Below are 15,939 nucleotides of genomic sequence, written 5' to 3' on the forward strand. Positions count from 1 at the left end.
AATTTTGGATGAATCTTAGTGGAGAGTATGAATCTTTGTATTGCAAAGAAATGCAAGTGCTGCTACTGTTCGTAACGTCTTATTTATGCGAAACGGGCTTTTCGGCACTAGCTGCAATGAAAACCAAATATCGAGCCAGGTTAATAGTCGAAAAGGAGTTACGAGTGGCACTCTACATATTGCCCCCAAGATTTGATAAACTTTGTGCCAATAAACAACAACATCCTTCGCATTCAATTTTGATGTGTTAGATGTAGTTTAATTAGTAATTTAATATAAAAATAAATATATGTACGTGTTCGTATAAATTTATGTTATAGCAAAACCTTTTTATTATTCTGTCTATTGTAGAGTTCAGTATTTTATTTTTAAATAAAGGTTTATTATTTAAAACGTGTCTATATTATTATATCTATTAAAAAATAAAAGGTAGGGAGGCGCGAAAAAAAAAAAATTTTTTAGGGAGGCGTAGAAGCATAAAGTTTGGAAACCGCTGCTCTAGAGTCAATGATCTAAAGCAGATTGTGTTTAGGTAATCTGTGTTTATACCTGAAGGGTATAGACATTTTGTTGTAGTACGCATTAATGAAGAGGAATTGAATCAAAGGTATCTTCAAAAGATATCAGTTTTTTTTGTTGTTGTGAGGTTAGTTTAATGTTATATTAATATTTGGCATTTTAAATGAGTGGTAACATGAAAACATTTCTTTCTTATCAGATTTCAATGAAAACGTGAAAAATTCAGCACACAATCATAAAAAAACCATTCCACAAAGATCAACCCGCACTGAAAGATTTAATCTAAAATCGAAATGATTTATCAAAGTCATTTTTATTACGCTTTCGTTACGTTTTAGATTGACACAAACGCGTTAAAATATAATTCGAAAAATTATATTGAACAAAAAAAAATGTATTGTATAAACTTAATTCGCTTCACTAAATGTGAATGCTTTAGGAGCGAAACTTACGAGGCTCATGGCCAAAGTTAAACAAGCTATTATATAACTTTTTAATTTAGGAATAAATACTGCGAGGGTGGTCAAGGAGAAGTGACTCTTTGATATTAAATATTATTCGCCTGCGGGAATTCCTCGGGAAGGTCTGTTAAATCCGCAATATGCGGTCCCAAACATTTTTCACTCTAATGAGATTATCATTTTGCTAAGAATGCTCTTCTTTCAAAGCGAAAGGATTTAATGAAAAATTTAATTTCGAAAATAATATTCATATATACATGTGGGTGTATATAGGTCAGGGATGGCGAACCTTTTGGGTCCACGTGCCAAAAATTCTCAAATATTATTTCTCGATTGTGTGGCGTGCCCAAGCAGTAAAAAAAACTAAGTAATGGAAAAATTAAAAAAAGATTTTTTTTCTGAATTTTATTTACATACAAGCTAAAAATTACAATAGAGTTTCTTAAAAACAATGTCATGATTAATAAAAATACACATCAGTTATTTATCAATGAGATTTTTGCTCCAATGTACATTCGATGACAAATTCTTAATACCTCGTTCATATTTCGTCACTTTTAGTAATAATACACACGACCAACTGGATTCATCAGTCATTATATTTCTTAAACAACTGAAGAGTGCTCAAAGGTAAGGGGAGTCAAGTCGAGGTACAAGAAAACACTCAGGTAGGCTTGAGGTCTTTATTGCTGCTCTTCTGGTGGTAGCCAGGTTCCGAATGAATCACAGTTCGACAACGCCCATATTTATATGTATGTACATATTGGGCACTCAGCGCATACAGGTGTTTGCGCGGTTTTATTGGTCAATGAGTCGGGTTCTCTGAGTGGACGATGAGTGCCGCACGCTGATTGGGCGACGTGCACTGATCGTCCTATCATTACGCGACACTACATTTTATAAAATTCATTTCTGAAAATAATGACTCACATGTAATTTTGATTAAGATTTAAAATTTCTGCTGGCCAAGTTTTAAATAAGCTGAAATATGAGAATTTATGTGATCAACGTCAATTTTTCAAATCCATTTTCACAATAAATTATTATGTTATTAAATGTGTTTTCAATTGTCTCAATGCCAAGTTTTGGGCCAAAATTTATAAAATCTATACTAGACCAAAACTAGAATTTTGAAAATGGCGCCGTATGTTTAGAAAAGGTCCAGCGAAGAATTACAAAAAATGCCTTTCGAACTTGCAATGAACGAAACAATGAATCTTTTCGCATTGGAGAGGAAAAACGTGAGAGGTGATCTAATAGAAGTCTATATACATATGTAGGTACATATATACAATTATAAATTTACGTTTAACAATAATATACATATATAGATACCACTATACAATAATAAACATAATCAGGTATATGTATATAGAGGTTTCTATTTTCAATATTTAGTTGCTTTTTATGCGGTTTTTCAATGTGGTTAAAATTAACTTAAAGAAAAAACAATTTTTGCGGTTATTAATCAAGCGAACGATACTCACTATTAATAGAATATACATATATGAAATTCTAAGTATTCCTTTTGAGTGCAAAAGATAGATGAGAAATTTAAGTAGTGTGTCGAATTCGATCAACGATGATCTTATAATTTTTAATTTTAAAATGTGTGTTATCTGAGGCTAGATGATTATTTTAATTATGTGATGTGTGGTTAATAGTGGTTAATAAAAACATGTTTACAATAATAATAACATTGTTATTGTAAACATGTTTTTCTGAGGTATAATGACACATCCGTGCAAACAATCTAGCGTTAACCCAAGCATGCCCAAAAGAAAATGAGCAGGGAAGAGATGTGGGTAATATCCATACTGCTTCCTATATAGGAAACGAAAAAATGCTTTTTGCACATTCTCAATCATTAGAGAGTAATTTGCTTCATGTGGATTCCACACAATTGCATTATTTATTTATTTATTTTAAACAGACCATTGTGGCATAACAGGAATTCCTAAAGCGCCACAATGGTCAAAAAATATAACACAAAAAAGAAAAAAAACAAAATAACAATTAAACATAAACATAAATACATCCATACATACATAAAAAATAGCATTTAATAATAACAGATAAAGTAAAAATATCAAATAAAATATAGCATAAGGAATGCCTTGCACCTACAGCCAGTTTCAATAAATATGTAAGAAACAACTACAAATACAAAACATCCCTGTAAGGCCCAAATGGAAGAGAGTTAATCAAAATTTCACTCATAAATCACAATCAATCATGAAAACAATGATGAGCGCAGACTACCAGATAAATGGGTTAGAGTAATTTCCGACAATTTACGCTCACTAAGGTGGAAAATATCACATTCAGTCTCGGCAGCAACGATTTCATTAAGAAGTCGGATAGCTCTTGGAATAGGAGCCATTCGAAAAAGGACTGTGCGGGCAGGAGGTACAGCCAGCAAATGATGATGTCTACCACGCACATAGTGATTAGGGACATAAAGCCCCAACTGCTCCAGCAACAACGGGCATGACGTATTACCACGTAAGAGCAGGAGAACGAAACGAATTAATGAGAAGTTTCTCCGAAGTTCAAGGAAATTATACCCAAGCATGCCCAAAAGGAAAGGAGTGGGGTAGAGATATGGGTAATACCCATATTCTTTCCTATATAGGAAACGAAGAAATGCTTTTTGCACTTTCTCAATCATCAGAGAGTAATTTGCTTCATGCGGATTCCACACAATCGCATTATACTCTAGCTTACTTCTCACAAGCGAATTGAAAAGCAAGCGAGAAGACAAAGGATTGGAGAATAATCTTGCATATCTCAAAACAAATCCAAGTCGACGAAAGGAAACGTCAGCGACTTTTTTGATATGGTTGTGAAAGGTGAGCTGAGGATCAAAAGTGATACCCAAATCGACAATAGATTCCACACGCTTCAACAAGACGGATCTAATGGAATATCCGTGACAATAGAGTGAATGTGCACGTCCATAGCTCATAATTGCACATTTGTTTAAATTAAGTTCAAGGCCTAAACTAGAACTGAACTCCAAGACAGCGTTAATATCAGCTTGAAGGAGAGAGCCTTGCCTCTCATCCTTGACAGCAAAAAATAATTTAACGTCGTCAGCAAACAAGAGACATGATGCATTACATAAAACTCTAGGGAGGTTATTAATAAGAATTGTAAATAGTAATGGGCCTAAAGTGGACCCCTGAGTAACACCAGATCGAGTAAAAAATGAAGGAGATTCATAAAGACCATATCTAACAAATTGCTTCCTATCACTAAGATAAGAAGCAAAGAGTTTAAGAAGACGCGTTGAAAAACCCACTTCAGCTAACCTGATCAAAAGAGCGTCATTATTGACTTCATCAAAGGCTTTACGAAAGTCAAAGTAGGCTACATCAACTTGCTGACCAACGTCAACTTTAGACATATATTCGAGCTTGCTTCCCACAAGCGAGTTGAAAAGCAGGCGAGAATACAAAGGGTTGGAGAATAGCCTAGCATATCTCAAGACAAATCCGAGTTGACGAAAGGAAACGTCAGTGACTGTCTTCATGTGGTTGTGAAAGGTGAGTTGATAATCAAAAGTGATACCCAAATCGACCATAGATTCCACACACTCTAACAAGACGGATCAAATGGATTATCCGTGACAATAATGTTCATAATCAAAATTGCATATTTATTAATATTAAGTCCTAAACCTAAAATACATAGATAAGAATTGAAGTCCAATAACAGCGTTAATATCAGCCTTTTACAAGAGGTTCTTGCCTCTCATTCTATACAGAAAAAATAATTTGACGTCAACAGAAAAGAAGAGACACGATGCATTAGATAAAACTCCAGGGAAGTTATTTATATGAATGGTAAATAGTTCGGGGCCTTAAGTTGGATCCCTGAGATACATGTAAAAAATGGAGGAGATTTAAAAAGACCATATCTAACAATATGCTTGCTATCACTTAGACAGGAAGCAAAGAATTTGATATAAATAACACTACAAGTAAATATCTAGCAGCAAATGGATTGAGATATCCTTATCTATCGTGATAAAAGCGCAGAATTGTAGTGGTTGTTATCAGTCACTGCATTTCTGTCCAGTTGGTAAGTCTTATTTTATTAAGCTTGGGACTTATATTTCTGCTGTATTTATGATGATGATGTATAATTTTCATTTTTTTTAGGAAAAACTAAGTGAAAATCAGAAACAAAATGTTCGTAGTGAAAGCGAAATCAGATTTCTCTGCAAATTGAACAGAATATTTATACGATGCTATGAAACAACAAAAGTACTGCGATGCAATTTTTTTTGTTCGGAACCGAAGGTATGTTTATTTAAAACCAAAAATATTTGAAATCGAAGTTGTTTTACTTATCATTTTTCATAATTGCAGCTACTACGTGCACATGCTCGTGTTATCGGCTTGCAGTGAGTTTTTCGTGAAAAACCAATATAAGTTGAGTGCAACTTTTTCCCCTTTCCCCATTGTTACACTGGAGAAATAAGTACGAGTTCATAAAATTATTCATTGAGCAGGTTCTTGTCATTCGTGTAATCATTTCAATTTAATTTCAGGTATAGACAACCATCACTACGAGAAATTTATGGAGCTAGCTAATTTACTCGACATGAAAATTGCACCGCGATATGAAACAGTTGATCTTTCTAACTTCTTGGAAGTTTTGAAACTAACGGGTGATTCAGAATTGAAGAAAAGTGCAATGGATTTGATTGTGGAAAATTTTGAGACGGTGAGTGTTGATGATATAAAAAAATATGATCACTTTATTATTTTTCAATTCCAATTCTATTTTAGCTGCACAAAACACAAAATTTTCTCAATCTACCAGCCTCTACTGTGATTAAAATCTTGAAATCGGACAATTTGAACATGTCTTCCGAAGAAGACGTATTCAATTCTGTGAAATTGTGGGTAAATTATAATGATGCAAGCCGTAAAAATGACTTGGTACAGATGATGAGTTCCGTGAGATTATCTTTGCTTTCGCTGGAGGTATTTGAGGTGTTTTGAGTGATATAGTTTATAAAAAAAAAATCATACGAATGATGTGTTATGCTTTTAGTTTCTCGTCGATGAAGTAATGACGTTCTGTCAATCGTGTGCAGATTGTATGACCTCGATAAGACAAGCAATTAAAGACACGAATAATAAATCTTTCATCCAAAGAGAGGCCCCCCGTAGAGAGAAAGATAAATTGGCATTGGTTGGGGGGAATGATATAAATGCGAGTTTTTACATCACAAGTACAATATTTTGATTGAATTATTAATTAATTATTTTGTTGCATTATGTGTGTTTAGGTGGCAAATACCATCGATATATATGACGGGCAAAAGAAAAGTTGGACTCTATCCGAAGATATTGGAATTAATAAAACATGTTTTGTGTCCGTTATCGTGGGAGATTGGATGGTTATCATCGGCGGACTGAATTCTTCAAATCAAACAGAAACTTCCGTAACGTTTTCCGTTGTTGTTAAGTACGTGCTTGGGGAAATCTGAATATAACAAATTTATTTGTTTTCAGGTGGAATACATTGATTTAAAAACGGGCGATAAACATTCGTTGAAGCCGTTAAATCAAGCTCGTCATGATTTTTCATCAGTGACACATTGTCGCGATTCATCCACTAATGTCTATGTCATTGGTGGTTTTGAACTGTTGGATATCGAAACAAATACAGGAAACAGATTATCTTCAGTGGAAAGGTAGTAAAATTGCAATCACTTAAATGTTTATTGATTTCGTATAGGTGGAACAGCAAAACTGAGGATTGGGAGATCATCGCTCCATTGATACTGGCTGTAAATCGTCATAGCGCTTCTGTTATTGACGACAAAATATTCGTAACAGGCGGGCGAACACATGAAAATACAACTATATTATCTATTAATAAATTACAGGTGTATTCAGTGAAGTCCAATTCTTGGACTTACCGCGCTCAGATGATTCAGGCAAGAGGAGATCATTCGGTGAATATCTATTAATTTTATTAACAACTATATCGAAAATAATATAAAACTCTGCAAAATATAATAAAGCTAATTTTGATTTCACCATTACAGAGCGTCGCATTCAGAGGAAAGCTTTTCGTCGCTGGTGGCTACACCGAACAAACCTCTACTTATTTAGACAGTGTCGAGCATTACGATCCGATTGCAAATCTGTGGACAGCATTAACCAAACTACCGAAACCCCAGGCTTTCACCAGTTTATGCCGTTACCAAAATAAACTACTTTGCATGGGTGAGTTTTTTTATGTACCTGATTTGAATTTCAAGACCTTTAATGTGAAATGCAATGCTATTTATTGTTCTGATTTTCAGGTGGATATGCTAAAAACACTTATTTAAGTGATGTTTGGGAATACGACGAGGAAAAAAAAGCTTGGAAAGCTTTTAAAAGTCTTAGCAGAGCTAGAAGTAAATCGGTTGCACATGTTATTCCGTATGATTCGATAATTTGATCGACTACGGTTTTTACTTTTTTGTATTCCCAGAAAATAAATGAAATATAAAATCATTTTACATATAAAATGTTTTTAAAGTATACTTTTTTGTAATATTTGGACTTTTCATGTATATAAATGTTTGAATAAAATATACGTATTTGCAATAATTTCTTGAAATAAATTTTATTTTTTTTATTTTTTATTTTACATACATATATACAAATATACCAGGAAGGCTTAACAGGTAAACCCCAAATGCGCCTTCCTGTTCCACATAATTATTACATAGATACATGTAAATCTAAATATCTGACATCTATGGTCAGTATATGTACATATATTACAAACATCGTATTAATACGATAAATAACGACGAATAACTTTCATGTAACAATACGAATTTTTATATTCGATAAACAACTACAGAGACATCTATGGTGAGCAATATGGCGAAACCTAAGATATAACAATAACTAAAGGTTCGCAACAGAAAATTGGGAAGGTAACGCCAATTTTGCAGGAATCGTTTCAATGAAAATCAGAAAAATTGGCAAATTCTGATAAGAAACGATCGACCTAGACAAATCAAGGTCTGGCCAACAGCGGGACTTAGCGGGGAATCGAACTCGTAACATCAAGTACGAAATAATTCAACATTCACCACTAGACCACGCTGCTGGTTATTTTACTGTGTGTATTATTCCTATGAGATGATTGATAAGAGAGTGGCTTACGTCAAATATATCTATATTTTATACCATATTTTTAGTTATACATAGTTTGGGGCTTGTGCATAGATACATTACATATTAAAAAATAAAAAATAAATAAATTTAAAAATACTTTAAAATATTATGAAGAGTACACATCTTTGAAATATATCAATTTATGTTATTTGTTATATGTACTTATTACAGGTAAAAGGTTTCGGCCTAATACGTTGAATGGTTAAAAAAATAATTTTATCCAAAAAACTTATTAAATCCTACTTACATATATCCGTACATATGTATGTATGTACATCCATACATACATATGCACATAGATGCATATCAAAATTTGCAAAAAACTGTATCTATTGTTATGAATTATACATATTTACATATATGTATTGTACATACATACATACATAGATAAAGGAAAAAATACAAAATTAAATTCCACTATTGTTACAAAATTTTGAAATTAATTTAAGACTTTGCGTCTTTGCCAATCATCAATATGTACATATGTAAAGTACAATTAAAAAAGTTTTTCTAAACAAAATACAAGGATGCTGTTTACGAAGTACGGATTTGCATGTGATCATATTCAAATAAACTATATTCGACACTTGAATTTCGATTAATTTTCAGCTTCATGTACAAACGATACATTGCGATTTAGATCTGCAAATGAGTAGGTAGATCTGCAAATGATCACACTGTACACTGTACATATACGAGTATACCTATACATATGTATGTACTTAAAGTTTAAATTCTAGTGACTAGAGAATATTTGTATTGTAACGTGGGAACATGTGAAAGAGTATCCACTGTCTAAGTGCATTCGTGGGTGACCAATAGAGACCCCCGGATTAGGCTAACTGGAGTAATTGCCCGAACAGAGGATACGCTGGAGTTCTCACAGACCTGATTGAGTGCGTGCCTAAAAAATAGACTCGCCAGGGTAGACTTTTAAATGCCTAGACAATACACACATTAATGGATCGGGGAAGCTGTCGTGAGCAACTTGTCCTTTATAAGGAGGTACACACGGTAGATAATATTATTCTTGAGTGAGCAGTGGATACGTGTGGACCTCCTGAATCCTTGAATAAATGTTTTAGAGCAACTTTGGCTTTTCATTTGGATCCTGAACCCACCCCTACGCCACAATATTAATAAAATTTCACTTCTGTATGAGAAATAATAATTTATATTAAAAATAAATTAATTTTATTACCATTATTATAATCAAGCATGATGCAAGAAAACTTATGCACAGTGATGAAAATACTTTCGAAATTATTTTTCGATCAATGTCGTAAATAATTAACAAAGTTTGGAATTTAATAAAAATCTCGTTGAAAGCTCCGCTTAATTAATTGTTTTGTATCCAATATACATTGTATTGTCGACGAAATATACGCATAATGGGTCTGTTGAATTTGTAGCCTCTGGATAATGGCCTCTCATATTTGATTAATTGATATTTCAGCTCGAATTAATGGCAACTAATTTATAACGAAAGTTCAATTTTTTTTTCCTCTCGTCCGGAGATAAGTACATACATACGTTTAATATGTACATTCCTAAGCTGGAAATTGCACTCGTTCGCGAACTTTAACCCTTCGGCGACGACCTCTTTTTCGACGGATCTTGGCTCGTAAATCACAATTCAGTAAGTAAAGTCGCTTTGAGAAGCGTCTGGCGCTCAACTTCTACACAGTTTCCACTAATTTCCACATCCCACTCGCCCCATAATAATTTATGACCACCTCACGCACTCACGACCCCAAGATTTATGCGTCGTGCGGATTTCGCCAGAATTAACTAACGCCAGTCAGAAATGGTCCTATAATGGGACGGGAGGTGCTTCGACTGGAAACGTTTGATATTCGCTGGGCTATCGGAAAATATTCTATGGCCACGGTAAACGGGCCTTGGGTAGGCCGTGCGGAAAACTCAGATTATTCCAATACTTTTCCGAATAGTACTAGCATATACGAAGGTGTGTATATTTTTACGATCGCATATACCTTTAAGTATTACCTTCGTCAATTCGTGATTCGATTCATTAAAATCGATGCAAATTTAAGAATATATTTCCTAATATTTATTAAGTTAAACAGAGTAAGAATTATGCTTTGAATTAGTGATTTATGGCCAGTCAGTAGGGTTGCGTCAAAGTTATGCTAAAATGTATGAAATTTTGTCGATGATAGAATTTAATCTTTGTAATACAACATCTTTGGTTATTTCACGATAGAATTATTTTAAAATGTACTATTTTCATTACGCAACAAAATATATTTAGGAAATATTGTTGGTCTTAATCGATACCATTAGTTTGAATTACACACAGTCTGCCGAGTTTGGTTCTGATTCCACCTTCAATTTTGGATCTGTCAATAAATCCGATTTGGATTTTATACATTTTCGAATTGTAATACGTATTATCCGGGTTTGGTGCATCCGCTCTAAAATCGCCAGATTAACAGAACGGCAGCTTTAAACGTAATTCTCGTTTTCTCGAATGATAGATTGCACATCAGATGACGAGTAACCTTTCAAATGTGCCCAGATGCAATTATTAAAGTTTATTTTAAATTTAAGTGAGTTTAATAAAGCAAGATTCGGAACTTATCGAAGCTTGCCTTATTAAACTCGCCTGAAAGATCCAACTCAATTTTAATAATTACCATTTTAATTATTGCATCTGTGCACATTGAAAGGTTACCCGTCATCTGATGCGCAATCTATCATTCGAGAAGACGAGGATTGCATTTAAAGCAGCCGTCCGTTAATCTGTCGTTCAATTTGTCTTGCGATTTTAGAGCGGATGCACCGCATCCGTATTATCCAAACCTAGGTGTATTTTAATATGTACATATAAATGATGGGCTAATTTTCTGGTCATAGTTTGTTTTTATTGTGTTGTTTTTATAATGTAATTATAGCTATTATATAATTGCGTCAATGTATAATGAATTTGCGTTTTGACAAATACAATATGGTAACTACAATAATCGTATAGAATTTGTAATATGAGAATACAATGTGTGATTCGGGTAACGTTTTCTAGGCACAATGCCTAGGTATTATCGCGCTAATCGCTCGAGACTTATTCGCTAAGGTCTCAAGTTTTCCTACTATTCAATTCAATTCGTTTTCGAAAGCCGACAAGGGGAAGTTTTATCGCGTCGGTCGCTTTGGAAGATATTGCGAATTTACTGAAACGCGCATGATTTATTAAAGTTTAATTTTTTGAATATAAATTTTAATACGCGAACGTGCCATTGAATGAAAACTCGAGTCCTATAAATTTATACGTATATTTTGTCGGGTATTTAAGGTCTTTAGTACTGAAAAATTAATCTATCATAGAAGAGGTCATATTTTATATACATACATACATGTATTTTGTTAATTTTAAAGCATAAACGTCTTAAATTTATAAAAATTGGAGAATTATTTGAAAGTTGTTCTTATATTATCAATAAATGTACATATAATATATAAAAATGGACACGATATATGATTATTTGTAGGTATGTGGGTGCATCGACAAGTATGGAGATTTCAAAAAAACAAATTTTCGAAAACCAGTAGTATATGTATGTATGTTGTGTCTTAAGATATTGAATAAAATAAATACACGCGAACGAGGCGCACAACCAATCAGCGTGGAGTGGTCCTCGTGTACCACTTAACGTTTGACCAATTAGAGCAACGACGATACATTCGGACCAATGCGTGCATTTTAAGCATCCGCTATTGTTATGCCGATTTAATTTATGCGCGTACATTAAGTCGGTGGACGCGATGTAACATATGCGTGTTTAATAATAATAAAAGGTGCATACATACACACATCCATAAAGGCACATACGCACATTCATTCATCATTTCGAACGGGTGAACGGGTTGAATCGGTGAGCGTGTAATGCGCGCACTGAACTTTTTCTATTAATATGTGCGCGCGCGGGTCTATAAATTGCCTTACATTTAATTTATAAATAACATATGTATATCTTTATTTTAATTCAATTCCTTTATTATTCAATTCCTTTCCGAAATCACTATTTAAAATCAGCGAGCAGAACACTAGTCTAAGTATATTATCAATACAAAGTGAATTATTGAGTATGTTATATAAATTTTGATATATATAATAACACTAGTGTACATATATTATAATATAAGAAGCGGAATACTTGGGTGAAAAGTATCACAAGAGTAGTGGATATAGTGGAGAGAGTGAAAAGATTGAAATGGAAATGAGTGTGTCACGTAGCTTAAGGAATGGACGAAAGGTTGACAAAAGAAGCGCTAGATTGGTACCTGAGAGAATGTGAAAGGGTAAAGGGAAGACTGCAAGGAAGATGAAAAGAGAGTTTCGCAAAACAGAGACGAGTGAAAGCATGCTGGAGAGGCTTTCATCCACATATGAGCAGATTTACAAATGTAAAAAAGAGAGAACGAATTTAATAATGATAACTGTTATGAAGAAAACTTGATGAAAATATCAATATAACTATAATTTTAAAGAAGTTTAATTGTGTTGATTTAAAATATTAAAATTGCTTTCTAGAGAAATTAAAATTTAATTTGTACTTTGTATTTTGAATCAATCGCTTAAACTCTAGAAAGCATTTGCAATTTACATTGTATGTATGTGTGATATGTATAAAATATATGAATTCGGTTCATTGAGGAAAAATACAATCGGTTTTTACGATTCGATGCAAATTTATGGCAGTAAAAATCATCGAACTGCGATGATAAATGCACTCGCGCATGGCCATAAAATGCACTATGAAAGGACGAATAATATATACACACATTATAGTGGTTTATAATTAATTGATGTGTATATATGTATATTTTTGTAGATGAAGTTTTGAATCTGATAATGTAATGCGAAATATAGTAGAAGCCTGGCCGTGTTCCTTTGAATACCGTTCTTGTATAATATGCATACATATGTATGAATTTTGATATAGTTAAAATGTTTTACATAGTGAGTGTATATTCGTGTTCGAACGTGTACTAAACAACCTTATTAATTATAAAGATAATGGAGTGGAAGATGAGGGGTTATTATATGCCGCGCGTAAATCTCCGGTAGTTGTGCGTCACGTTAACGCATATTCGCTTACTCGTTTTGACAATGGCGAAGAAAGGGTTACATACATATCTATGTATGTAGTTACATATATACATATATATGTACGTATATAAAAGTGTCTAAAGAAGTGAAAATGAAAATATTTTAGATATCTGGACTTCTGGATCATTTTGTAGTCATAAAAATGTCGCAATGATAATGTAAATTCTAAGCAAAATTGATTTTTTTAAAATTGTTTATTAATAGAATTTACTATTAGAATATATGTACATATATAAGTTAAATTCAATGAGTGCAGTTGAATGATGCTGTGACACTAAAAAATAGTCAAACAGTCCAAAAGCTCTTTCAATTCGGCTGTTTCAATTCATTTTAATGTCAATATGATTAAACGTAGTACAAAATTTGAAATCAAGATTTATCACAGTATTCAATTGAATAAAATTGTTTTGTGACTAAGAACTTGAGTATTAAATAGAATCAGAAAATATATCGATCATGTCAATTTCAAAAAAGTTCATTTTTGTTTTTATGAATATTTAAATCGATAGTAATTTTATTAGATACATTATTTAATTTCGACATTATATTATCATAAACTAATAGACTAGTGGTTAGCATATAATGTTTTCGATCGAAATGGTTACGACTTCAATTCCACCGATTGCTACTGGCAAGACCTTGGATATGTGCTCCAGGTCAGTCGTTTCCTATCTGAGTTTGCCAATTTATTTGACTTTCATTGAAACGGTTCCAGCAAATTGGCAAACTTTACCCATTTACTTGCAAATTTTCGAGTTTTTCAGCATCTCAGCAATTTCGCTGATTTGTACAAATACTGCAAATTGGTCCATATATGTATCTGTGGATTGATATTTGTATAATAGTTAAAATGCTTCTGTACAATTTTTGACCATATGTACATGTACATATGTCATGTTTAATGTAAATATATGAGTGTATACCTGTATGTACCTATATATAATTAATAATACTTAATATATACCACACTTGCTTTGCAGAAATCTGTAAAGACGAGTGTACATGATATATATATATATATATATATATATATATATATATATATATATATATATATATATATATATATATATATATATATATATATATATATATATATATATATATATATATATATATATATATATATATATATATATATATATATATATATATATATATATATATATATATGAAGCAATGTGTGTAGTATTATATTTAGTAATGTTGTATGTATGTGTGTATTATTAAAAAATAAAACTAGGAAAGTCTGAATTATATGACATACATATACATAAATGTTCATTTTGGAAAGATCCATCCTACCCGTTATGTCACAAATATCTGAATTTGATTTGCGTACGATTTGTAAAAAAATATGTACAACTACGTCTAAATCCATTGATGTCTCTATGGATTAATTTATTAATAAATTAATTGTTAATTACGTGTTGTTCAACTTCTCGGAATTCAGCGATTTAAGTAATAAAAAATGCTGCAATGTTTGTAATTAATTATCGAGGAAGGCTCATTGAAGAAATTTGTATAGAAAATAAAACATTAAAATATCGAAAATAAAAACAAAATGTGACAATGTTATCATATGTATGTACATATATATACTGGGTCTACGTGACGAGACAGAATGTTTAACGACAGAAAACGCAAATATCGGAAGGCAAAGATTGAAAATCGAAATATCTTATGTCGAAAGATCAAAAAAATGATGCATGGTAAACGGTACATACTCACTTAATTTGCGCGAGCAGGATACAACAGGAACAAGAGGAACATGCTTTTCCTCCCGTATTCTGCGCGCGCACATTAATACGGGAGATAAAGCCTGTTCCTCTTGTTCCTGTTGTATCCTGCTCGCGCAAATTAAGTGAATATGTACGTGAGTATGTACTGTTTACCATGCACCATTTTTTTTTGATCTTTCGACTTAAGATCTTTCGATTTTCGATCTTTGCCTTCCGATATTTGCGTTTTCTGTCATTTAACATTCTGTCTCGTCACGGAGACCGGTATATACTCTACAGGGACATTTAAAGGACAGAAAATGTCCATCTTATAAAATAATGTAAAAATAGGAAGATACAATCAAATGGTTTTTTAAGCTTTTCAGATTGAATATGAATCCATTAATCATTCATGTTTATACAATCGATAGAAGTAATATCTCACTTACATTACATAGTACATACATAAATATGTATGTATGTACATATGTATGTACCTATACATGGAGTTTCGATCCCGCATTCTAGCCGAAAGTTCAAAGATTTTTATTTCAATTTTCTCCGAGGGAGATAAAGCAGTCGAATATGGAACATGCCGACAAATTGCCAACCCTTATCACATCCAATTAGTTGGCAAATAGATCCGCAAATGAAAATGGCCGGCTCATCATCTTGCGCCGCGTTGCCGCCATAATTCTCCTCTTTCCCGTTATTATATCGCGTCGATGTTGCGATTCGGCCATCTTACCGAACCCGCTGCCACCCACCTACAAGTATCTCAGCCTCTTCATATTTTTCTCGAGGATTATGGCCGGAATGGGGATCGTTTATCACCGCAGAAAATATGTTTTTCGGACGGCGGCGTAACGTCCCGTAAAGCGATTACGCCACAGATCGATTCTGTT

At 32.9% G+C, this 15,939-nt stretch overlaps 1 protein-coding gene across 1 annotated transcript; it reads left to right on the plus strand.

Moving 5' to 3' along the window:
* Positions 1–5,039: 5,039 nt before the first annotated feature.
* Positions 5,040–7,610, plus strand: LOC143916965 (kelch-like protein 28). Its single transcript, XM_077438306.1, has 10 exons — positions 5,040–5,066; positions 5,147–5,287; positions 5,357–5,468; positions 5,539–5,714; positions 5,780–5,977; positions 6,048–6,209; positions 6,286–6,441; positions 6,512–6,957; positions 7,051–7,231; positions 7,312–7,610. Exons 4-8 carry the CDS (start codon positions 5,568–5,570, stop codon positions 6,695–6,697), a joined length of 849 nt encoding a protein of 282 aa, XP_077294432.1. The 5' UTR covers positions 5,040–5,066; positions 5,147–5,287; positions 5,357–5,468; positions 5,539–5,567; the 3' UTR covers positions 6,698–6,957; positions 7,051–7,231; positions 7,312–7,610.
* The last annotated feature ends 8,329 nt before the right edge of the window (positions 7,611–15,939 follow it).

The sequence above is a fragment of the Arctopsyche grandis genome, chromosome 9, assembly GCF_051622035.1.
Source record: "Arctopsyche grandis isolate Sample6627 chromosome 9, ASM5162203v2, whole genome shotgun sequence".
Classification (NCBI taxonomy): Eukaryota; Metazoa; Arthropoda; class Insecta; order Trichoptera; family Hydropsychidae; genus Arctopsyche; species Arctopsyche grandis.